Raw genomic sequence first — 25,908 nt, forward strand, 5'->3', positions numbered from 1 at the left:
TTATAAAGGACTCCAGTGATCCAGATTAAAGCCCAGACTGATTCAGTTGGGTTACACCTTAACTGAAGTAACATCTTGAAGAGATCTTATTTACAATGGGTCCACATCCACCAGGATATGGATCAAGACGAAGAATATGTCCCAACTAGGGTACACAATGCAACCCACCACAATAGCTCACATGAATTAACATTTTCTGGGGAGTTGGAGGAGGGGACATGAAGGAAGCTGGCACATCAAGTATAGCACAGAGGCTATTCCACAAGCCTACCAGAGGTCTTGCAGGGACACTGGACAGCTGTTGGGAGAAGGAAAGGGAAAAGACTTGCTGAATTTATTGCCCCTCCCCAACCAGTGGTGTGTTGATAAACAGGTTTTTGAGAAAAGAAGCCCTTATTTTTATGTAGTGTTTTCTGATTTTCGTGGTGTAAATTCCACCCCACCCTCCACCACTATTGTACTAACAACAGTTTAATGACTGGCTTGCAAAATTTCTGAATAGTTAATAGTCAGTTTTCAGAACTATCTGCTCCAGCACACCACTGAGCCTGATCTAGGGGCCCTAGGGCTGATGAACTAAGTGTCCTTTATGCCTCTCCCAACTTCCCCTACCCCATGTCTCCTTTACGAGTTTTAAGCAGAGGGAATGAGCAGATCATATCACCTATAGTTCTGATGGTGGTGTCTATATTCACTTTATGGCATTTTATTAAACTTTCATTGCATGCTGACTGCGAGCAGGCATTATGTAAGAGGTGAAGATAAAGAGATGACCAAGGAGTGACTTGCTCCTGAGAAGAGCTTACAGCCCTGTGTGGAAGATAGCTGTACAATCAGAATATACTGTGATATTTGCTAGTTACACGTTAGGCACAAGATACTCCAAGATGGCAGGGGAAGGGCACTGTTTCATTGGGGGCCATAGTGGATCATGGAAGCCTTCCTGGAAGAGGTGTTACTGAAGCAAATTTGAAGGATGATAGATTCAGACAAGCAACTTTGATCCTTCCACATGACACTGTCTTTACTCCCTCCTTTTCCTCTCAGTAAAAATTCCCTTTTGTGAGATGGCCTGCATTTTCAGGCCAGCCTTGCCCCCTCCCCAGAGGCCCCCAAAGCCATCCCTTCTCCTTTTGTTGGCCGTATGACAAAGTTTCCTCCTTTACCCTCCCCACCCCTTTCCAGCAAGTAATTTCAGGCTGATTTAAAGGGCAGTGATGACACTTTTCAGACTCATGTGTCCAAGTAATAAAATAGAAAGATAGTAGCAGCAACAGCAACAACCACTACGACCATCCCTCAAGCTGTGTTCAGATTTATCTACTCTGTTGCTCCTCTGTTATTGTCTGGTGGTCTTCGAGCCCTCAGAGCTAACCATTTCCAGCTGGGGCTCAAGATTCCTTCTGAAGCTAGAAAGAGTGCCATAGTGTTTTTGGAGTAGGGGGAGAATTCAAGATCCTTGCTTCACCCGAGCAAAGTTTTAGACTAAAATTAATACAGCCCTTTGGGTTTCCAAGCTGCTGAATAGGTTTATATCAGGGAAAGGATATTATAATCTAGCAATTTTAAGAGCAGGGATGACTTATAAAGATGGAAGGCTAAGAGCAAGAACAAATAGGAGTCAGAGAAGGAAAGAATTGCCCTGGCTCCTGCTTCGGGCATCAATCTCTGTCTTCAAATCCTGAAATCAACTGGCTGTGACCACCCTGGTCAGTTCTGCACAGCTGGGTAGTATCTCCAGGAGAATGGGGATAGACGAGTGCTGAGGGCAAGGCTCTACAGGACCGCCTCGGTTTACTAGAAATATAGGCATGGATTTCTACTCCTTATCAAGTTAACTCTTTGGTGGTTTTTATTTCAGCATGTTGATAATATTTTCTGTGGCCTCATTTCACATACTTATAAGAAGGAGGCTATTGTAAAGCTACTGGGTTCTAAGAGACTTGGGTATATTGTGGGGAGGTTAAAGTGAGGGAGGTAGAGGGAAATTTACCTCTACCTACACACTTGCATTGCCCCCCACCCTTCATGGGAGATTCTAACTCCCAGAGCCTGGGACCCCAATGAGTCTTTTCATTTTGTCTCCCTAAAAGTCCATAGAGAACCCCCAAAACACCCATGGTAATGGCTTCTGTCAGACATACACATGGGTGCCCCGAAGATCACCTTACAAAAGAAATGGATATTTTGTTAGTTACTTCACAACTACAAAACTGAAATTTCCATAATAAGAGTGAGTTTGGCAAGTGATTTCAGCAATTAGGATGAGACACCTGGATTTGAAAAATATCTTCTTCTTCCAAAATTGTCTAAACCAGCAGATGAAAGAGTATAGACTGGGACACTCTTCATGTCATTCCAAGCCCCTGAAAAGAACAGCTTGGAAAGGTAAACAAGTAAGATAGATTGTCCCAGCTGGGGGAGTGAATGCAAGTGTGGAAGGCCAGCCTTTTGAACTCTTGTTCTGATTTCTAGAGGAGATTGCTGGATTAGGTTGATTATATACTTACACACACACATATGTATGTATGTATTCACATCACAGTACAGTTTACTTGTATTTTTTTTAATGCAATTTTATTGAGTTATATTCACATAGTATAGTTTATTTAATCTGGAAGGTCTTAGGAAGTGAATGATTCTTCTTCCAAATGTTATAATTTAGAAAGCTGAGCCCCAGTGATGTCAAGTGAATTTCCCCAAGTTGGTGGCAAGGGGCTTATTGCTAGTCCATTGCTCCTTAGATCTCAGCTTGCTGCTTGATTGATCTTGCTTTGAAAGATAAGGCCCTGGTTCTTGGAGGAAGAAAGTAAAGGAGAAAACTGTTTAGGTTGGGATATTAAGAAGAAATTTAGGGTTAAGGTCCTGGTTTGCTACTAGGTTAATAATCTTTATTCCTAATTTATTCCACTGCTGTGGCTTTACTCTTTTTTTTTTTTTTTTTTTTTTTAATCATCATTTTATTGAGATACATTCACATACCACGCAGTCATACAAAACAAATTGTACTTTCGATTGTTTACAGTACCATTACATAGTTGTACATTCATCACCTAAATCAATCCCTGACACCTTCATTAGCACACACACAAAAATAACAAGAATAATAATTAGAGTGAAAAAGAGCAATTGAAGTAAAAAAGAACACTAGGTACCTTTGTCTGTTTGTTTGCTTCCCCTACTTTTCTACACATCGATCCATAAACTAGACAAAGTGGAGTTTGGTCCTTATGGCATTCCCAATCCCACTGTCACCCCTCATAAGCTACATTTTTATACAACTGTCTTCGAGATTCATGGGTTCTGGGTTGTAGTTTAATAGTTTCAGGTATCCACCACCAGCTACCCCAATTCTTTAGAACCTAAAAAAGGTTGTCTAAAGTGTGCGTAAGAGTGCCCACCAGAGTGATCTCTCGGCTCATTTTGGAATCTCTCTGCCACTGAAGCTTATTTCATTTCCTTTCACATCCCCCTTTTGGTCAAGAAGATGTTCTCCATCCCACGATGCCGGGTCTACATTCCTCCCCGGGAGTCATATTCCACGTTGCCAGGGAGATTCACTTCCCTGGGTGTCTGATCCCACGTAGGGGGGAGGGCAGTGATTTCACCTTTCAAGTTGGCTTAGCCAGAGAGAGAGGGCCACATCTGAGCAACAAAGAGGCATTCAGGAGGAGACTCTTAGGCACAAATACAGGGAGGCCTAGCCTCTCCTTTGCAGCAACCGTCTTCCCAAGGGTAAAACTTATGGTAGAGGGCTCAACCCATCAAACCACCAGTCCCCTATGTCTGTGGTCATGTTAGCAACCATGGAGGTGGGGTAGGCGAATACCCCTGCATTCTCCACAGGCTCCTCAAGGGGGCACTACATCGTTTTTTTTTTTTTTTTTTTCCCTTGTTTGTCTTTTTTTTTTTTTTTTTAACTTTCCCTTCTTTTTTCAAATCAACTGTATGAAAAAAAAAGTTAAAAAGAAAACAAACATACAATAAAAGAACATTTCAAAGAGACCATAGCAAGGGAGTAAGAAAAAGACAACTAACCTAAGATAACTGCTTAACTTCCAACATGTTCCTACTTTACCCCAAGAAAGTTACATACTATAGCAACATTTCAGTGAACTTGTTCCTACTACATCCATCAGAAATTAACAGACCATAGTCATTTCTGGGCATCCCCAGAACGTTAAATAGCTTATCTGTTCTTCTTGGATTATTGTTCCCCCTTCCTTAATTGCTCTCTACTGCTAGTTCCCCTACATTCTACATTATAAACCATTTGTTTTACATTTTTCAAAGTTCACATTAGTGGTAGCATATAATATTTCTCTTTTTGTGCCTGGCTTATTTCGCTCAGCATTATGTCTTCAAGGTTCATCCATGTTGTCATATGTTTCACCAGATCGTTCCTTCTTACTGCCGCGTAGTATTCCATCGTGTGTATATACCACATTTTATTTGTCCACTCATCTGTTGATGGACATTTGGGTTGTTTCCATCTCTTGGCAATTGTGAATAATGCTGCTATGAACATTGGCGTGCAGATATCTGTTCGTGTCACTGCTTTCCGATCTTCCGGGTATATCCCGAGAAGTGCAATCGCTGGATCGAATGGTAGCTCTATCTCTAGTTTTCTAAGGAACTGCCAGACTGACTTCCAGAGTGGCTGAACCATTATACAGTCCCACCAACAATGAATAAGAGTTCCAATTTCTCCACATCCCCTCCAGCATTTGTAGTTTCCTGTTTGTTTAATGGCAGCCATTCTAACCGGTGTTAGATGGTATCTCATTGTGGTCTTAATTTGCATCTCTCTAATAGCTAGTGAAGCTGAACATTTTTTCATGTGTTTCTTGGCCATTTGTATTTCCTCCTCAGAGAACTGTCTTTTCATATCTTTTGCCCATTTTATAATTGGGCTGTCTGTACTATTGTCATTGAGTTGTAGGATTTCTTTGTATATGCAAGATATCAGTCTTTTGTCAGATACATGGTTTCCAAAAATTTTTTCCCATTGAGTTGGCTGCCTCTTTACCTTTTTGAGAAATTCCTTTGAGGTGCAGAAACTTCTAAGCTTGAGGAGTTCCCATTTATCTATTTTCTCTTTTGTTGCTTGTGCTTTGGGTGTAAAGTCTAGGAAGTGGCCTCCTAATACAAGATCTTGAAGATGTTTTCCTACATTATCTTCTAGGAGTTTAATGGTACTTTCTTTTATATTGAGATCTTTGGTCCATTTTGAGTTAATTTTTGTGTAGGGGGTGAGGTAGGGGTCCTCTTTCATTCTTTTGGATATGGATATCCAACTCTCCCAGCCCCATTTGTTGAAAAGACCATTATGGCTCAGTTCGGTGACTTTGGGGGCCTTATCAAAGATCAGTCGGCCATAGATCTGAGGGTCTATCTCTGAATTCTCAATTCGATTCCATTGATCTATATGTCTATCTTTGTGCCAGTACCATGCTGTTTTGGCAACTGTGGCTTTATAATAAGCTTCAAAGTCAGGGAGTGTAAGTCCTCCCACTTCGTTTTTCTTTTTTAAAGTGTCTTTAGCAATTCGAGGCATCTTCCCTTTCCAAATAAATTTGATAACTAGCTTTTCCAAGTCTGCAAAGTAGGTTGTTGGAATTTTGATTGGGATTGCATTGAATCTGTAGATGAGTTTGGGTAGAATTGACATCTTAATGACATTTAGCCTTCCTATCCATGAACATGGAATATTTTTCCATCTTTTAAGGTCCCCTTCTATTTCTTTTAGTAGAGTTATGTAGTTTTCTTTGTATAGGTCTTTTACATCTTTGGTTAAGTTTATTCCTAGGTACTTGATTTTTTTAGTTGCTATTGAAAATGGTATCTTTTTCTTGAGTGTCTCTTCAGTTTGTTCATTTCTAGCATATAGAAACATTACTGACTTATGTGCATTAATCTTGTATCCCGCTACTTTGCTAAATTTGTTTATTAGCTCTAGTAGGTGTATCGTTGATTTCTCAGGGTTTTCTAGATATAAGATCATATCATCTGCAAACAATGACAGTTTTACTTCTTCTTTTCCAATTTGGATGCCTTTTATTTCTTTGTCTTGCCGGATTGCCCTGGCTAGCACTTCCAGCACAATGTTGAATAACAGTGGTGACAGCGGGCATCCTTGTCTTGTTCCTGATCTTAGAGGGAAGGCTTTCAGTCTCTCACCATTGAGTACCATGCTGGCTGTGGGTTTTTCATATATGCTCTTTATCATGTTGAGGAAGTTTCCTTCAATTCCTACCTTTTGAAGTGTTTTTATCAAAAAGGGATGTTGGATTTTGTCAAATGCTTTTTCAGCATCTATTGAGATGATCAATTGATTTTTCCCTTTTGACTTGTTAATTTGTTGTAACACATTGATTGATTTTCTTATGTTGAACCATCCTTGCATGCCTGGAATGAACCCCACTTGGTCATGGTGTATGATTTTTTTAATGTGTCTTTGGATTCGATTTGCAAGTATTTTGTTGAGGATTTTTGCATCTATATTCATTAGGGAGATTGGCCGGTAGTTTTCCTTTTTTGTAGCATCTCTGCCTGGTTTTGGTATTAGATTGATGTTAGCTTCATAAAATGAGTTAGGTAGTGTTCCATTTTCTTCAATGTTTTGAAAGAGTTTGAGTAAGATTGGTGTCAGTTCTTTCTGGAAAGTTTGGTAGAATTCCCCTGTGAAGCCATCTGGCCCTGGGCATTTATTTGTGGGAAGATTTTTGATGACTGATTGGATCTCTTTGCTTGTGATGGGTTGGTTGAGGTCTTCTATTTCTTCTCTGGTCAGTCTAGGTTGTTCATATGTTTCCAGGAAATTGTCCATTTCTTCTACATTATCCAGTTTGTTGCCATACAGTTGTTCATAATATCCTCTTATAATTTTTTTAATTTCTTCAGGATCTGCAGTTATGTCACCTTTTTCATTCATTATTTTGTTTCTATGGGTCTTCTCTCTTTTTGATTTTGTCAGTCTAGCTAGGGGCTTGTCAATCTTGTTGATCTTCTCAAAGAACCAACTTTTGGTGATATTTATCCTTTCTATTGTTTTTTTGTTCTCTATGTCATTTATTTCTGCTTTAATCCTTGTTATTTCTTTTCTTGTACTTGGTTTAGGATTGGTTTGCTGTTCATTTTCTAGCTTCTTCAGTTGATCCATTAGTTCTTTGATTTTGGCTCTTTCTTCCTTTTTAATATATGCGTTTAGTGCTATAAATTTCCCCCTTAGCACTGCTTTTGCTGCATCCCATAGGTTTTGGTATGTTGTGTTCTCATTTTCATTCGTCTCTATATATTTAGCAATTTCTCTTGCTATTTCTTCTTTAACCCACTGATTGTTTAGGAGTGTGTTGTTTAACCTCCAGGTATTTGTGAATTTTCTAAGTCTCTGATGGTTATTGACTTCTAATTGTATTCCATTGTGGTCAGAGAATGTGCTTTGAATAATTTCAATCTTTTTAAATTTATTGAGGCTTGTTTTATGTCCCAGCATATGATCTATTCTGGAGAAAGTTCCGTGAGCACTAGAAAAGTATGTGTATCCTGTTGATTTGGGATGTAATGTCCTGTAGATGTCTGTTAAATCTAATTCATTTATCAGATTGTTTAGGTTTTCAATTTCCTTATTGGTCTTCTGTCTGGTTGATCTATCTATAGGAGAGAGTGATGTGTTGAAGTCTCCCACAATTATTGTGGAAACATCAATTGCTTCCTTTAGTTTTGCCAATGTTTCTCTCATGTATTTTGTGGCACCTTGATTGGGTGCATAGACATTTACGATTGTTATTTCTTCTTGCTGAATTGCCCCTTTTATTAGTATGTAGTGGCCTTCTTTGTCTCTCAAAACATCCCTGCATTTGAAGTCTATTTTATCTGAGATTAATATTGCTACACCTGCTTTCTTTTGGCTGTAGCTTGCATGAAATATTTTTTTCCATCCTTTCACTTTCAGTTTCTTTGTGTCCCTGTGTCTAAGATGAGTCTCTTGTATGCAACATATTGATGGTTCATTTTTTTTGATCCATTCTGCGAATCTATATCTTTTAATTGGGGAGTTTAATCCATTTACATTCAACGTTAAAACCGTGAAGGCATTTCTTGAATCGGCCATCTTATCCTTTGGATTATGTTTGCCATATTTTTCCCTCTCTCTATTAATATCCTTTATTGTACCCATACCGAATCTCTTTAGTACTGAACCTTTCTCCAAGTCTCTCTGTCCTGTCTTTGTTTCTCTGTCTGTAGGGCTCCCTTTAGTATCTCCAGTAGGGCAGGTCTCTTGTTAGCAAATTCTCTCAGCATTTCTTTGTCTGTGAAAAATTTAAGCTCTCCCTCAAATTTGAAGGAGAGCTTTGCTGGATAAAGTATTCTTGGCTGGAAATTCCTCTCACTCAGAATTTTAAATATATTGTGCCACTGCCTTCTCGCCTCCATGGTGGCTGCTGAGTAGTCACTACTTAGTCTTATGCTGTTTCCTTTGTATGTGGTGAATTGCTTTTCTCTTGCTGCTTTCAGAACTTGCTCCTTCTCTTCTATGTTTGACAGTGTGATCAGTATATGTCTCGGAGTGGGTTTTTTTGGATTTATTCTATTTGGAGTTCGCTGAGCATTTATGATTTGTGTATTTATGTTGTTTAGAAGATTTGGGAAGTTTTCCCCAACAATTTCTTTGAATACTCTTCCTAGACCTTTACCCTTTTCTTCCCCTTCTGGGACACCAATGAGTCTTATATTCGGACGTTTCATATCATCTATCATATCCCTGAGGTCCATTTCGAGTTTTTCAATTTTTTTCCCCATTCTTTCTTTTATGTTTTCATTTTCCATTCTGTCATCTTCCAGGTCACTGATTCGTTGTTCAACTTCCTCTAGTCTTGTACTATGAGTGTCCAGAATCTTTTTAATTTGGTCAACAGTTTCTTTAATTTCCATAAGATCATCCATTTTTTTATTTAGTCTTGCAATGTCTTCTTTATGCTCTTCTAGGGTCTTCTTGATTTCCTTCATATCCCGTACTAGGGTCTCATTGTTCATCTTTAGTTCTTTGAGTAGCTGCTCTAGGTGTGTCTCTTCTGGTCTTTTGATTTGGGTGCTTGGGCTTGGGTTATCCATATCGTCTGGTTTTTTCATATGCTTTATAATTTTCTGTTGTTTTTGGCCTCGTGGCATTTGCTGACCTTGATAGGGTTCTTTTAGGGTTTGTAGACCAGTTGAATTCCTTATCTCTAATTTATCAGATCTACAGCTTTGTGGAGTACACTTTCTCTAACTAACCAGCAGGTGGCGTCCACGAGACACCTGTTCTCCACAAGCCAGATCTCCCCTGCTTAGCCTTTTTGGTGAGTGGGGGAGTGAGTCTTGTGGGGCCCAATTGGTGTCCCAAGCTTGCGTGTGTAGTTGGTGTTGCCTGCCCTGTATGTGGGGCGTGTTTCTGGGCAGTCGGGGAGGGGGGGTGGCCCTAACAATCAAATCTCCCTGATGATCCTAGAGTTTTAAAGCTACTGCAATAGTCTAATCCTTCAGTTCAGTCCTGCCACAGTTTGTCTCTGCCACTGACCCACAAGTCTTTGGTATTGGCGTATGGCTCCTGAGACTTGCAAGTGGGCCCCTCTTCCAGGCTGTGCACCCCGGGTCCTCTGTTGAGGGATGACTGTGCTATGTCGCAGGTGAGTGCCGTCCCCCCAGGGCAGTTCTGGGCTGCTGGGCTGTGTTGGGAGGCTCCCAGTCTGCTCAAATGATGGCTGAATGGGGCTCTGTTAATTCACACTGCTCCCCCTTCCCAGCTCTGGGACATTCAGCTGAGGTTGCAGGGAAGGCTAATGTCCACGCCCAGTTTTGTGGTGTGTGCCTGTTATTTGAAGCACTTCCGTCACACTGGGTTGTCTGGGGCAGCTCTGGGCTATGGGGCTGGCGATGGGCAGGAGTGTTTCCTGTCCACCAGGATGGTGGCTGTGAGCGGACACCCCCCTTTTCTTGGGAAGTTGTGTTGTTTAGTGAATTTTCTCAGCCACTGGATTATTGCCTTTTGTCTCAGAGCTCTCTTAGTTCTGCTCTTGACTTGACGTGCCCAAATTTCAATTCTTTGAAGCTTTCTGTATTGAGCTTCTTAGAGTAATTGTTTTAGAAAAAGCAAAAAGGATTTAAAAAAAAAAAAAAAACGGCCCTCCTCAGAGATCTAATGGGTTATTGAAATGCTAATAGACAAAGCAACCAGGGCCATTAAGGAAAAGTGCCCAGGGCAGAGAGATCAGCCTTGCTTCGGGATTTGCATATGCGCCTCAAGGCCTGATCTCCGCCCTTCCCCTTTCTGTGTTCACCAGAACTCCAAAAATCCTCTGCTTTTATTTTGGAGTTTTTGGTGTTGTTTTTTTTCTATGCCTGTCTCCTCTCTGCTGAGCTGGCTGCTCTCAGAGTCTCTGGTGTCTGGCCTCAGTCTATCTATGGTTGGAGTTTGAATCAGTAGAATGAGTTTCCGGTAAGAGCAGCCACTGCAATTCTCCCTTCTCCTTCCTGGAGCTGACAGCCCCTCCTCCCCCGGGACTGAGCCTGGCAGGGAGGGGCGCGGGTCCCCTGGCCGCAAAAACTTACAGATTTCGCTGATCTCAGCAGTTCCACGTTTTCATGAGTGTTGTATGAAGTATGCCCAAAGACAGATTGCTCTGTGGTGTCCAGTCCACGCAGTTCCTGGCTTTTTACCTACTTTCCTGGAGGAGTAACTAAAACATACAGCTCACCAGTCTGCCATCTTGCCCCGCCTCCCTGTGGCTTTACTCTTTACTACTATAACAACAAAACAAATAAATAAGCAGTAGAACAACAAAAAAAAAATACAAGAAAGGGGTGAGCAATTTGGAGAATTGAAGGGGGAAGTGAGGTGGAAAGATAAGGAGATGAGAAAGGAGACAACTAGAGGATTATCCAAGAAGAGGAGGCAGGCAAGAGTAGGAGAAACACCTTATGCTGATGGCAGACGTAGGGATTTCTGAGAAGCCCCCTGTAACAACTAGAGCACAGGACTGATCCTGGGGTCTTTGGCCTCCACCTGGGGGGCTGGGGCTGGGGAGTGGCTGTTAGGGTGTTCCTTGCTTTCTGAGTCACACTTGTCTTGGGAGCAAGTCTGATCTTGGGCAAAGTACACTTAAGTTCCTCACATCTGCCTTATTTTTTACCCCAGGGAAGAACACTCAGGACACTCAGAACTGGCTTGATCAGACACGAGCAGTCACAGAACGTGCCTTTCAGGATGAATGGGGGACCAAGGTTGCTTAGCCTCAGAATTCAGTGTTGCTAGTATTTACAGCAGGAAAGGAAGTTCTCTTCAGCAGTAATTAGTATTTTGAATCTAATCCTTTTGCTTGTGAAGTGTGAAAATTCCTTTCTAAAACTCAAATCCTCTCTGCAGGTTCTTTCAGACCCCAGAAATATCTTCATTCAGAAACAGCAGCAATGCAGTCTCCTTCCAGCCCCTTCCCTGTGACCTGATATTTGAAGGTCCTAGTTCCCCACCCCAAACCACAAGCTAGCAAAAGCGTCCTACTGTGACTTCCACACCAAAAGAAAAATCTCCTGAAACAGAAATGACCTCTCTCAAACCACTAAGCCAAAGTCTGAGTGTGAAGGTGCCAGATACTCTCCACTCCCTCCAAACACTGCTTCCAGTAATACCAGTATGTCCAAATCTTGACGAGGCCATCACTCAACCAACCCCCAAAGTGAAGTGTGAAATCTTTGCTGCCCACTGATTTCCCTGCAATCGAGCAGTTCTGACCTTCCCAGAAGATAGCAGGAGGCCCATCATACTTGTATTTATCCTTCCTCCTTTACCATGTGTGATGTGTTCAAAACAGGTTAGGTCTGTCTTGTAATTTGTACCTCCCCTAATGAAAACTTTTATCTTGGGAATCCTGACTCCCACCTATTTCCTGTCCCAAACAATATCCTCTTTGAGGGTGTGGACTTGGGGCCAAGAGGGGGTGGAAATGAAAGTGTGTGTCACAGGGAAGTGAGGAGGGTGCTCTTCCCCCGACAGAGGGCCTCTTCTTGTCCACCTGGACTCTCTGTGGTCGCTGAGTCCCAATTGTATCTCCTCCCAAGTTCACATCCACTCCAGCAGTTCAGAAGGACATGACACGCAGTATAGTGGGGGTTGTTGTCAGTCTAATGTCGACAGAAGAACAGTTGGTGAGGTCTTCAGGGCCCAAAGAAAATTATTTTCTTTGGAGAACATTTATGCACGTTAGAGAATTATCAAGATAAAATGCTAATTTTAAAAAGCCAAATGCAAAACTGCATATGTAATACAAACCCTAGATGTTTAAAAGATGAACACCTAATGGAAGGTGACTCCTTCCATTTCTATCCCCAAACCTTCCCTATAACCCCACCCTGGGGATTTGTACTCTACATAGATGGTAGAGAAAGTTCCCTTTAGTGAGACCTAAGGTAAGGAGAGTAGTGATTGGAAAGCTTCTTAAGTATAATCCATCTAGGAGTTCTTCTGAGAACAGAGTGCATATGAAGGAGAATTGGTTCTTCTTTACATGATAATACAAATATTATAAAATAATATAGGACATATAGTACAATATGCTCTATGTAATACTATTTCTATAAGGGCAGAAGTATCTGTGCAGAATGTGTTTCATTTGCTAATTCATTCAATAAATGCTGGTTGTGCTTCTCTACGTGCTCTTCACCTCTTGGGCACTAAGTATTTGATATTTAGGGTGAAGTTCCTTTTCCTTAATATGAATCTGTACTCTGCTGTGTCTTAGACTCCTTGGTTGTCATTGTGAGATGCTTAAATGTTTGATAGAATAGTTTCCCTGTGACCAGAAAGAATCAAGAGGCATAATCTCAACTGACAATGGCAAGGAGACCTTGGGGCTGAGCCCGTGAGTGCTTCTCCCATATTTCTCTGCTGACACTGTTCCCCATCCCACACACAAAATGATATTGTTCTAGAATATTCCCCAATTCAGATTTGAGGAAATGAGCTGAGGTGTTGTATTGTGCCCAATGGACCGCATGGGTATGGAGAAAGGGAACAGATATTAATGGGAGACCAAATGCTGTGGATAGAGGGCAGGGTGAGAATGAAAAGGTGTCTTGAAGGTGAGGAAGGATGGATGGGCTCCAAGATAGAAAAACAAGATTAGGAAATGGGTCCTGCCCCAGAGGAGGTATTCTTGTGTTCTTTCCTCTTGGGCCATAAGGACCATCATATTCCCACTAACAGTGAATAAGTGTTCCTGTTTCTCTACATTCTCTCCAACATTTGTAGTTTTCTATTTTTTAAAATAGTGGCCACTCTAGCAGGTGTGAAATGGTACCTCATTGTAGTTTGCATTTGCATTTCCTAGTAGCTAATGATGTTGAACATATTTTCATGTGCTTTTTAGCCATTTGTATATCATTTTTTGGAAAAATGTCTACCCAGGTCATTTGCCCACTTTTAAATTGGGTTGTTGGTCTTTTTATCGTTAAGTTGTAGGATCTCTTTATATAACCTAGATATTAAACCCTTATCAGATATGTGGTTTCCAAATATTTCTCCCACTGAATAGGCTGCTTTTTCACCCTCTTCACAAAGTCCTTCAAAGTACAAAAGTATTAAATTTTGAGGAGGTACCATTTACCTGTTTTTTTCTTTTGTTGTTTGTGCTTTGGATGTAAGGTCTAAGAAACCACCTCCTACCAAAAGCATCTTGAAGATGCTTCCTGACATTTTATTTTAGGAGTTTTATGGTTCTGGTTTTTATATTTAGGTCTTTGATCCATTTAGAATTAATTTTTGTTAGAGGTGTTGAGATAGGGTGTTCCAGTTTGCTAATGCTGCCGAATGCAAAACAGCAGAATGGATTGGGTTTTATAAAAGGGGGTTTATTTGGTTACACAATTACAGTCGTAAGGCCATAAAGTACCCAAGGTAAATCATCAGCAATTGGGTACCTTCACTGGAGGATGGCCATTGGTGTCTGGAAAACCTCTGTTAGCTGGGAAGGCACGTGGCTGGTGTCTGCTCCAGAGTTCTGGTTTCAAAATGGCTTTCTCCCAGGATGTTCCTCTCTAAGCTGCAGTTCCTCAAAAAACTCTTCATTTCCATGCTCTCCTGCAAGCCTCTCTCTCCTGTCTTTTGCTTTCAGCATGCAGAACTTCCTTTAGTATTTCTTGTAGGGCAGATCTCTTGTTGAGAAACTCTCTCAGTTTCTGTTTATCTGTGAATATTTTCAACTCTCCTTCATTTTTAAAGGACAGATTTTCTGGATAAAGAATTCTTGGCTGGCAGTTTTCCTCTTTTAGTCCCTTAATATATCATACCTCTGCTTTATTGCCTCCATGGTTTCTGATGAGAAAGCAAAGCTTAGTATTATTGGGCATCCCTTGTATGTATGAATCACTTTTCTCTTGCTGCTTTCAGAATTCTCTCTTATCTTTGGCATTTGGTATTCTGGTTAGTATGTATCTTGGAGTAGGTCTATTCAGATTTACTCAGTTTGGAGTATGTTGTGCTTCTTGGACATGGATAGCTATGTCTTTCACAGGAGTTGGGAAATTTTGGGTCCATATTTCCTAAAATATTCCTTCTGCCCTTTTCCCCTTCTCTTCTCCTTCTGGGACACCCATGACATGAATGTTTGTGTGCTTTGTGATGTCAGTTAATTCCCTGAGACCCTACTACATTTTTTCATTCTTTCCTCTATCTGCTCTTTTTTGTGTTCAAATTTGATGCTCTCCTTCTAGCTCACTGATCCTTTCTCCCTCTTCAAATCTGCTGTTGTATGTGCCTCTAGTGTATTTTAAATTTCATCTATTGTGCCTTTCATTTCTATAAAATCTGTTATTTTTCTTTGTGTGCTTTCAGATTCTTCTTTTTGCTCTCCTAGTGTCTTTTTTTTTTTTTTTTTTTTTTTTTTTTCAGAGCAGCTGTGAGTGACATTTTGGAGAGCAAGTGAGTGACATTTTGGAGAGCAGCTGCAGCTAAGAGAGGACAAAATACCCCAAGAGCAACATTTTAGAGAATGCCATTTTGAAACACAACCTGGGAACAAGCAGACATCAGCCATGTGCCTTCCAAGCTAACAGAGGTTTTCCAGATGCCAATGGCCGTCCTTCAGTGAAGGTACCCTGTTGATGACTTACTTTGGACACTTTATGGCCTTACAACTGTAAATTTATAACCAAATAAGCCCCCTTTATAAAAGCCAATCCATTTCCGGTATTTTGCATAATGGCAGCATTAGCAAACTGGAACAGTGCTGAGGCCCTCACCTGTGGTTGGTAAATGGGATAAGATTGCCTGGGGCAGCCATTATCACTCTGGTTGGAGGTAAAGACTCTTCCCTGGGTCCAAGAAGTAGAGTTTTTAGGGGCCCCCACTGGACAGGAAGGCAGGCAGCCATGAGTTAAACAAGACAAAACAGGCATCTGTAACAATCATACTCACACTAGTACGAATAAGGTTCCTCAGTCTGACATGATAGGAGTTGAGAAGACCCACACAACTTTCATGATTGGTCCTTCACAAGAGACTCCTGGTTTGAGAAACAGTAAAATGTTTGCCTGGGTAATCATTATCACTATCTTGTGATGTAGGAAAGAAACAAGCAGGGCCAGGAGGTGGGAGAACCCTCCCTGACCCTCAGTTGTCCCTGGCCACAGCAGGTCCCTACATGTCCTCCGAGGGTGGTAGAGCTCCAAAGATCCTGGCAAGAAGTCCTCGGTTGGAGCGGGCCTGGTCCTGGGCAGTAGTCAGGCGAGCCCGTTCACGCCCTCCTGGTCGGGCCAAACGACGGGCCCTCAGCTCCTGCTCAGTGGGGCGCTGGGCAAAGGCCCAAGAGCCATTGGGGCGGGCAGGGTCACCATCAGCAGCGAGGAAGCGTTGTCCCCGCTCCACACTTCGAAGATAAAAGTCAGTCTCACGCTTAGCCTGAGCAACCTCAGCTCTCAGGTGCTGTCGGTGCACCTGGTGCTCAAAGGCCAGGTGCTCGCTGAGGTGGGACCAGGTGAACCGATGCGGGTACTTAAGATTCCACAGATCATAGCGGAAGGGGCTGCGCCTTCGGGAACCCATGGGCGTGTTGTGTAGACTGGCTGCCATGCGCTTCGCCACGCGCTTGTCCCGGAACTCCACCCAGCCCTCAGTGTAGTCCTTGCTGTACCTGGACCCGTTCTTTCCTCCCGTGGCCCCAGCAGCCGCCGCCGCCTTCGTCTTGCGCTGCACAAACCTGTCCTCAGGCTGAAAGAAAACGCGCCCAACCTCGCTGTAGGCGCTGAGAAGGTTGCGCACGTGCAGGGACCGGAAGCGCGGCGGGATGTGGCCCAAGTACACAATACCCGGCACCACCCGCTTTTTGCCGACGCAAGCCTCCTCTCCAGGATCCTCCTGCTCTTCCTCTGGCCGCGGTTTCTGGTCTTCCCCTTCCAGTGGCTCCTGCTTCGCCACTTCCTTCCCTGATTCCTTGGCCTCCATGCTGGCTGGTACGCAAAGCACCTCTCCTAGTGTCTTTTTAATATCCTTTGTCTCTTTAGTCATCTCCTTGAATTAGTTTAGGAAATTTGTTTGCCATCTTTAATTTGTTGTTCCAAAATTCTGCATCTCCCCCAACTTTTTGATTTGCTCCTTTGATTGGGCCATATCTTCCTGCTTCTCAATGTGGCTTGTAATTCTTTGCTAATGTCTGAGCATCAGATTATCTTACTGAGTTTACTCTGAAGGTTGGATTCTCTTTCTTGTCAAAAATTTTGTTGTTGATTGGCTTTGTGTTAAAGCTCTTCTTTTACACTTGGTTAGCCAGTATTACCCAACCAGGGCTGGGCTAGGGACCCATGAAAGGGGTGCACATTTCCACAGGTCCCCAAGGAGGGAGTCAGGTAAAGATTCCAAAAAAGCCTTTTATTCTTCTCCACAAGGGTGTGCTTTCCTCATCTGCCAGCAGATGGTGATCTTTAGCAACCTATTCCCCCAGTCCTCAGAAGGCAGGTTCTTAGCTCTCTGCCATCTCCACACAATGGCATAGCAGTGACGGGCTGGGCGAGCTGAAACTGCAGGTCCCAGCAGGCCAAATTCACCAGCAGAAAGCTGGAACAGTGCTAGACTGTGTCCTGCCCTGTTCTTGGAAAAGTGAATCTCCACAGCTCTCGGTCTGTAGCCACCCATGCGATAGGGACCTGACACCCCAAAGCTTTCTATCCCAAGAGTGGGGGATGGGCACCAGGAACTGGGGCTGAAGAGGGTTACTCAGGATCTCACCACAGCTTCTCTAGCTCTGTGTCTCGCACTTTACAGGGTGTTTCACAGCACTTCCCTCAGTCTCTAGAGCCCAGAACCATTGATTCAGACAGTTTCTGTCAAACCCTAGTTGTTTTTCCGGGAGAGATGTGAGCCCAGCCTTTCCCTAATTAACCATTTTGGATCAGTCTCAGGAACATCATATTTGACACACAGTTTAATATATTTCCTTCAGTTACTAGCAGCCTTTCAGCGAGTCTCTGTCATACTGGTGGTCTATGGTGGTATGGTGGTGATTGTGCATTACCACAGTGTTAGCAGCATCACCTAGAAAGGGTCAGCGGTTCTGAAGTTCCAGGCAGTGGTCTGTAGCCCAGCAGAGGGGGTGGAGAGGAACACATCACATAGGAAGAGCTGCTGGCAAGAAGGACTCAGGAAGCCCTAGGAACTAATCCTCCTCTTTTCCAAAGATAGAAAGATAGGACTCAGGTTTCTGGGGTAAGTGACCCTCGGTTTACATATATAGAGCAGGAAGAGAGAAGCAGAGTTGCATCAGAGTATTGATGGTGGTTGTCTCTGGTTGGTGGAATTGTGGTAATTATTCTCTTTTTAAATTGATTTAAGTTTAAAATTTCATGTGCCTCCTTCCTAGAAACCATGACAACTGCAAATACGGGACATAGGTTGAGGATTATTTCCAGAAACTAGGCATTCTTGTTCATTAAAAAAAATCTGTTGTGGTTGAAGTTGGTCTGATAACCTCTGTCCCCTCCATCACTAGAGGATGGAGAGGAGCCACAGCAAGAAAAGAAGTTATCTACTAAATGAAGAGTTTATGAACTGTAACATTTTTGAAGAGATAACAGTAAAATTAAACCAAAATTATAGTACTTCTCCTAGATTAGAGAATGACGATGAATTTTCAAATCTATTTCCTTCTAGTTTTTCTGATTTAATTCTTTATGTTTAATTTTTTAGTACATCTCAAATTTATTATGGTGTGTGTTTTTAGGTGAATAACAACCCTGCATTTCTGAATAATGCATTGTTTTCCAGTCATCATGTACTGAACAATCTTTCATCTCCCTTCAAAATCTGTATGCCTTCTTTATTATATAATGTTTGTACATAATTGATCTATTGAGTTGTGTTCATCTCTCTGTTATACTCATACTGTGTAATTTTCTGATGTATACCAGAACTTGGTTTTGTAGATGAAAAGTAAAAAGATGGTGGTGACACTAACTAGGACAGGAAATATCAACTTGGCAGGAGTGAAAGGCAGGCAAAAAGAAGTGGTTTGGACCAGAGCAACTTTTTCACTTCTTACAATTTTCTTCTCCTAGAGCTATTGTCAGACTTGTTTGTTTCACCCACAAGGTTTTGTGCCTCTTAAAGGCAGGGAACCAAGACATATATTTGCATCTTCCTAAGCATTTAGTAAGAAACAGAGCTGTTACATAATCATCACTCATTGTGGGCACTCACCCCTTAATGCCTCAGGGAGTTTTGAAATTATGTTTTATTTTCTTTTAGTCAATTCAAATTCTTAGATAGGGAAGTTTCCCATTCCATATATTAGAAGGAATCCCAAAATATCTGATGTGAGGGTGGGGTTTTGGTCTTTCAGTTATAAATACCTATGTTATACCTATGCACAGCAGTTCCTGATTGCAGATCATATACTCTGTTTTGGATCTCCTGTTCCGTTTAGCACTTTATCTGGAGCACAGTATAACAATTTAAATATAAGTTACAGAAAATATTTTACTTTCCACTTCCCTTAGGCTGTTGCACGCCCGAATTCTGCTCAGCCTGTTCTGTAGCCCCAGAGCCAATAGGCCTCACTTTCTCTCCCTGGTGTGTCCCTTCTGGGGAAGGAGGCTGAGATGCTAAGGGTAGAGCTCATTGGGGTTGCCGGTCAGGTGGGTTTGGAGAGTAGGGGAGGGGCTCAGATGGAGAAGGGGATCCTATGTAGTCCCCTGTGTCCTGTTTCCTTGCCCAGGCCACTGCCCCCTTTCCTGTAACTTCTTGCTATTCTCAAGCTCACCAAACCCATCATTCTACACCCAAAAGGCTGGAATTAACTGAACAAAGTCAAGATTTCTCAGTAGTAATATTTTAAATGGATCAAACACAGGGGCTGGGACAAGATTCCAACACGTTTGAGTGGGGCTGCAAGGGGAGTGGTCAGTTCAGCCTGGGGATGTTCTAACCAGCAATAAGAGATGCGAGGGGTGGGCTGGGGGTGGGAAAGACAAGGGGCTTCAGCCACTTCTCTGTGGCATATAGGAGTGGAGACTGGTTTCTTGTATGAATTTTAAGATAATTTATGACAATTTTGTTTTTGTTTATGAAATCTGAAGAAAATCTAATTATTTTTTCTTTTGGGGATTATTCAACTGCCAGAAAAAGAAATTGTCAGGGAGAGACCAAGTGCATTGTGAGTATAGGACGCAGAGGCTGGAGGAGTGAGCCATCTTTTGTCCACTACAGGTGACGGGAGCTAGAGAAGCACAGGCTGGTCCAGGCACCAAGGAGCACCCTGAGGACGTGTCGCATCTCTCCAACCTCTGCTGTGCGTTTGGGGTGGAAGGCAGAGGCTAGCTGATCAACTGCACGGAAACCAGTAGACTTTGGGCATTCCATGATTCATCTTGAGTTTGTGGAGAAGTAGCTTTTTCTTGGGCCACACGTGGTTCCATGTTATTGGATAAAATTAGGGTCTGTGGTGAGAGGGAAGAGAACCAACTGCCCTGTGTACAGGTTTGGAGATGGTGGCTTCAGCGGAGTCACTTCTGCTTTGGGGGGTATTCCTGCTGGCATGGAGGATGCTAAACAGGGGGCACTTACGCTGCCTGGGAGGTGAGGGGCAGGGTTCGGGTCCCTTGGGAGGGCAGGGCTCAGGCACTGGGAGGGAGCTGGCATGGGACTTTGCGTTGTTTTTGCTGCTGATAGGACATCCTTCCTTAATTGAAGAGAAGCCGGAAGAAATAAGAGATTATTTTTTGTTTGTTTGTTTCATTTCACTATGCTACTTTCTCAATGAAACCATCACAGCCTTACCATCACCCTCAGTGGTATCCTTTTCATCAGGTTTTCGGGCACAGGAGCCAGCAAGGGCAGCAGCTGCCAGGAAAGGAGACACTTTGGGACTGTAGGAGGGTTTTCTGCAGCCAACCTCTCCTGCACTGATGGGACTCACCTGCTGGGTTGAGACACACCCTGGGCACTGTTGAGGAAGAGACCAAGAGCGGAAGGGTCTAAGTGTGGAGGGAAGGAGCAGGAAGATACAGTCAGAGAGACATGGATGTGATCCATGTGTCATCACCTACTAGCTGTGTGAAGAAGAGCCAACTAACTTTGCTTTTTCTCCGGCTTCATCTTTAAAGTGGGCATAACTGTGGCCTCATCCTAAGATTGTTGTAGGAATTAAAGAGATAAACTTGGTGGAGAAGACAGCACCTTCCGAGTGCCCCATAACTAGTCCAAAAGAAGAAGACAAGAAGAAAATCAGGAATTGTATCATGATACGGGGGTGGAAGTAAAGGGTCATGCTCAGCCTGGGGTAAAGAATCAGGGGACAGGGCAAGAGAGCTTCCTGCCAGTACCTGAAAGGCTTCTCCACTATCTTTCTGAGTTGCTTCAGGAGCAGAAGTAAGGTGTATGTGTGGAAGTTTCTGGCAGAGACATCCTAGTAAACCACATTAGACAAGATCAGAAATGGCCACCATGGGGCTTATGAGAGAGGAAGGCTCCCTGACTTGATTCATCTTTCATCTTCCCCAGTGACCATCGGAGATTTGAGCATGCATTACCTAGATGCTTTAAGCCTTATTCTGTTGAAGACAGAGGCTGAACTCTATCACACCAGGGTTCCTCCTGACCAAGGAATCTTTGGGCCTGACCTCCCGATTAGGCATTGCCCCTGCTCCCAACTCCTGTTTTTTGGCCACTCTCTAAGTCCTTTTCTTTTCCCTGATACGCTCCACCTCCTCCTTTCCTTAGTTCACTCTCCCATGATCTCACAATTTATGAGGAGGGTATTATAAACCACCCTCACCCCACTTCATTGTCCAAACAAGTAACCTGTAAGGAAGAGTCATCTCACAGCCAATCATCCAAAATCCTGAAATGATCCTGAAATACAGGAATATTAGACAATGGTCTTAGTTTTTATTTTAAACTTAATGATCTGACCCAGGCTCACTTTCAAGTTTAGCCTTTAACATCATCTAATCTAAAGGAAATGAAGGACTGAAAATAGGGATGTCAATACTCGAGTTTGTCCTGATTTTTCGCTGGGACCCTGGATAATCACTTAACATTTCTAGCATGGGAAACATTTATATTATTGTAAATGGTCTCCAAATTTCTTAGATAAAACCTGTAGTTTCCACTCATAAGATGCATGCATGACTATCTGTTAATTCATTTATCTTTATCAATATTAACCTTTCTGATTCTCATCAAATACTCTGAGAAAACACAGTCAAGGTCCTCATTCAGTAAGTCCTGTCTGCAGTCCAAAGGGGACCTGGGTCAGGTACGTGGCACTCTCCCCAGCCAGCTGAGTCATTTCACTCACCTGTCTCTCCAAGTGGCACCTGTCTGGAGGGGCTTTGAGTGGTCTGAGGAGGCTCCAACCCAGACTCTTTTATTGTGGATTCAGCCTGGGCTGGGAGAACAACCAGAATTCCCACAGGTTTCTTGGCTCCAGCTGTAGCTCTACAGTTACTGAAATCACTTGTCAAACTACTTCTCTGTTCAGGTAACCTTAGTTTGGTACTACCCAGTGAGTAATGGAATTTCCTTCTCTGTGAAGACAGCCCAGGATAAGACAGATGTTTCCACATGTGTGTCAGTCTGTGGCTATCTCAGGCTCCAGCAGGGCATTCGTTTGATGTGGAGCCCAAAGGTGAAAGGCCATCATGGGTGCAGGCTCTTGGAGGCTGAGCCTTCTCCTTTGTGTCACTCCAATTTCTCTGAACCCTGCTTTCCCCATGCTTCTTCTTTTGTGCCATGACCAAGGTTCCCCCTTTAATACCTCTGGAACATTGCCTCTCCACCTTATGGACAGGTAAAAATCTGGAAATACCCAACCCCACAATCAAATTGTGAAACACACATACACACACACACCAAATTCCAAAGTAAATTCTAGTGGGATAGAAAGTGGGAGTTAAAGACCCTTGACTAAAACTCATAGTTTTTGGAAGTGATTTGGAATCTTGCCCTTTCCATAAAGACATAATCATTTGGGGACTTCTACATCCAGGAATACTCTGTTCTTCAGTTTCATGATTTGTCAACATAGAGTAATACAGAAATACATATAGAGCCGCTATTGCTTCTCTCTCTCTCTTTTTCTGACAGTATTAACTCCAGATTTTGGCCTTCCATTACAGGGTGATGGATTCAATTTTCTTTCCGACTTTCAGTGACTAAGAGCTATTTAGGATGTTTGGGAGTCCAGAGTTTCTGATTCACTTTTGGTTTTGGACTTTGATCAGGGCAGGCAAAGACCTTCCATCCACCCCTTCTCCTGCACACCCCTGATGTTTCGATGGCACAGTGAGAAGCTCAGAGCCAGCAGCTGTGAACTGGTGGTGCCCAGGGCTTATTTCTAGGAAAGCTGCACAGGGAAGGAAACTCCATGGGACACAAGAAAGAGGTTAAGTACCCTGTGAGGAAACATGGAGAAGTTGGTTTCACATTTTACTCTGTGTCCATACAGGTGTGAGAGGAGCCATTGCAGCTCCTCAGATCCATCCAGGGAGACGTGCAGGAGAGAGAGGAGCAGGGATGAAAGGGGCAAGTTCTCCCTGAGGATTGCTCTGGAGAAAGTAAGAGACATGTGGAGCTCTGGGGAAGGATAGTGGCTGACTCCCGGGATGGGTAAGCTGTGAAGGGGATTATCCCAATGAGGGGACAGCATAGGTAGGTGTCGGTGCCATGTGAGAAGGGCACAACCACTGCCCTAAGCCTTTTCATCCTTTCATACAACCTCAGGGCAAACTTGCTCCTGAACCAGCTCCCAGACCCTAACTGGGGTTTGTTCCCTTGCACTGTGCCCTTACAGCAACTTGAGAATAATTTTACTATACATATTTGACTAATATTGTTGTCTTTTTATATATGTGCCCTCCTTACAGGACTGTGAGTTCTAGGGCTGATATAATGTTTCAGGCATGTCTTGGCCCACTACCTGGCACCCTGTGGTTCACCAAGACTGATATCAACAGTAGGTTGGGGCTGCCTGTCTGTAACCTCTTTTCTTCTGCTTAAAATCCTTGGAGAAGAGGGTAGGGGAAGAGTGAGAGTCTTAGTCTCATTCCAGGAGGCCCAGACTCTCCGGGGACCCTGTTCTTCTTATCTTTTCATACCCGTCCAACTCCCCTGAAGGAACTTCTAAGGGAAATACAAATGTGGCTACTGTTGGGTAACTGGCAAACTTAAGTTTTTGGTGCATAGCTGAATGTTGTCAAGTGTTTTCAGGAACTGGAAAGTAATATTCTGCAACCAGGAAACCATGCTAAATCCTTTCTTAAAATTATACTATTCGTTATTTACATATTCCATGTTTATGTTCTGCCTTCTATACCTTAAGGGCAGGGACTCCATCTGTCTGTTCCAGTGCCTGGAGCAGTAGCGGACCCACAGTGGAGACTTCATAAATATTTACTGACTGACTGTTGACTTACCCCTGGCCAGACTGAAAACTGGTAAAAACAACCATTGATTATCTCTCATAGACTTAAAATATCTGAGACCTGGAATAGCCTGGAGAGACAGAGAGTGAGATGGCTCTGTCCATGGGCTCTCGGAGGGTTCCTGATTGTTCAGCATGATAATGATGTACCAAGAGGGAGAGAGAGAAAGAGAAAGAGAGAGAGAATATGATTGTTCCTTAGTTAAATAAAATTTTTTCAGGATTTTCATATTGCCCACTCCTAAAATCTTCATTGACGGCCCACAGTTCTCCAGCTTAATGTCTCCCACCATCACATCCCCACCAGATGAAAAGGCCAGCTTCTTTCTGTCCCTCAGTCAGTTAAGGAAAACCCCAGCCATATGTGGAGCTGTCATTCCTACTTGCTTCCTTGAAACCAAAACCAAAATTGAGATTTAAGAAACCTAAACTGCAGCTTAGGAGGTAGATAAGTTCCTGTGAAAGTGGATGAGAACCTGAAGAGAAGAAAAGAGACCAGGTATGAGTTTCTTGGCAAGATCTAAAGGAGGAGATGGGGCCATAAGGTAATCAGTATGGGGTTGGCCAAGTAAGACCATCCCCTTTTGCTCTCCCATTCATTTCTCTTGGTCTCAGTGTTAGCTTTTCCTTGAGTTTAACTGCTTCCTCAGCTCCTGTACTCTTTTCCAGAGGAAGGACACAATACACAGAAAGTGTAGAGGACTGAACTGTAGTTGCAATCTACAGAAGCCATGGGATACTGGAGGAGTGCTTTGTGATTTTGGACGCTCTTTGGAGATCTGAGTTTCCCACCCATGAAACACTGTGGAATTTGCCCCCGAGGTCCCTGAGTCTGAGGAAAACACCCTATTGGGGGAGGTATGGCTTAGATATGGGAGTGCTGGTGTTTTTCTCATAGTGATATGAGCTTGCTCTACAGATCCTTGACTAGAATATCTTGGCTTGGGAGTATTATACCCAGCTCAGAATCCCACTGTACTCAATAAAGGAGCAGCTGAGATGAAACAGCTCTGTGGGACACACAACACAGAAGTGCCTTTGTGAGGTGTACAAGGGGAGGTGTACCTTTCTCTATGTAGAACAAACATAAGTTATTCCTGACTCTGATCAACCTGGAATGCTTTCTGAAGGAGAGTAGAAAGGAAGGCAGTCTCATTTGATGGATGACTCTCTGGGGGAGGGTCAAGGCTATCTTTGGAACACAGGAGAGCACTGGAATGGGCGGTAAGTCCACCTTCACCAGCCCTGGAGAACATATATACTTTAGATGGGTCTTTTTGATCCACTCCACTCTGCCAACTAAATCTTCTAACTTGCAATTCTATAGCACCTGTAGCCCATTGATCAAATTTCTGTCCTATTACCCTGTATTCTAACTCTGTGCCCACACATCTGACGGTGTCGCTAGACTATGGGTAATGCCAAGGTCCAGGCTGGGTCTCAGTCATCACTGTGTCCTCACCCCTTGCTCAGGACCTGGGGTCAAGGAGGTGCTCGGTGGTTATTTGATGACTAAATGACCTGAGCATCACGCGATCTCAAATGTCAGAGTTGGAGAATGTGTGTGTCAGTATTGATGGCGTTGTCATTTCCCTACCAAAAAGAAAACTCCAACGTTAACATGTACATGTGTGTGTGTGTGCTCCAACATTAACATGTATGTGTGTGTGTGTGTGCATTTGTGGGTAGGTGGGTGCATGGTGGTGATGATTTTAAAAAAGCAGTGATAAAAATGATGCAATTACCCCCAGACAAAAACCTTAAAGATGGCCTGTGCTCTGGGGACCAAGAGTCCAGAAAATTGTTCCTTATCTTTCCCACAGTCATCTCACCTGACAGCTGATGTTTTAGGGTGCAATTGAGGAAAGTATATCTGAGTCTAAGGCTCTCATGCCCTAGTGAAATCCTTCTGTAATACTTGAATGTGTGGTTGATCACTGGCAGATGCTAAACTTGAGTTTTT

General features: G+C 43.0%; 2 protein-coding genes across 6 annotated transcripts in view; one reads left to right on the forward strand and one right to left on the reverse strand.

Moving 5' to 3' along the window:
- Window positions 1-25,908, forward strand: part of LOC119526654 (small proline-rich protein 2E-like) — a 215,214-nt gene that overhangs the window by 68,773 nt on the left and 120,533 nt on the right. For 2 of the 5 annotated variants that reach the window (XR_005215229.1, XR_005215231.1), the window contains exon 1: window positions 20,513-23,958. The exons of 2 other annotated variants lie outside the window; for them this stretch is intronic. The gene's annotated coding sequence lies outside the window, so the exon portion shown is untranslated. Of the gene's footprint in view, window positions 1-20,512; window positions 23,959-24,624; window positions 24,804-25,908 lie in introns of those variants that run through there. One more of the 5 variants, XR_005215230.1, reaches the window with a different exon arrangement.
- Window positions 15,474-16,474, reverse strand: LOC119526652 (activator of basal transcription 1-like). The gene has a single exon (XM_037825951.1). The coding sequence runs from the start codon at window positions 16,472-16,474 to the stop codon at window positions 15,671-15,673; it is 804 nt and encodes a 267-aa protein (XP_037681879.1). The 3' UTR covers window positions 15,474-15,670.

This window comes from Choloepus didactylus, chromosome 2 (genome assembly GCF_015220235.1).
Source record: "Choloepus didactylus isolate mChoDid1 chromosome 2, mChoDid1.pri, whole genome shotgun sequence".
Taxonomy (NCBI): Eukaryota; Metazoa; Chordata; class Mammalia; order Pilosa; family Megalonychidae; genus Choloepus; species Choloepus didactylus.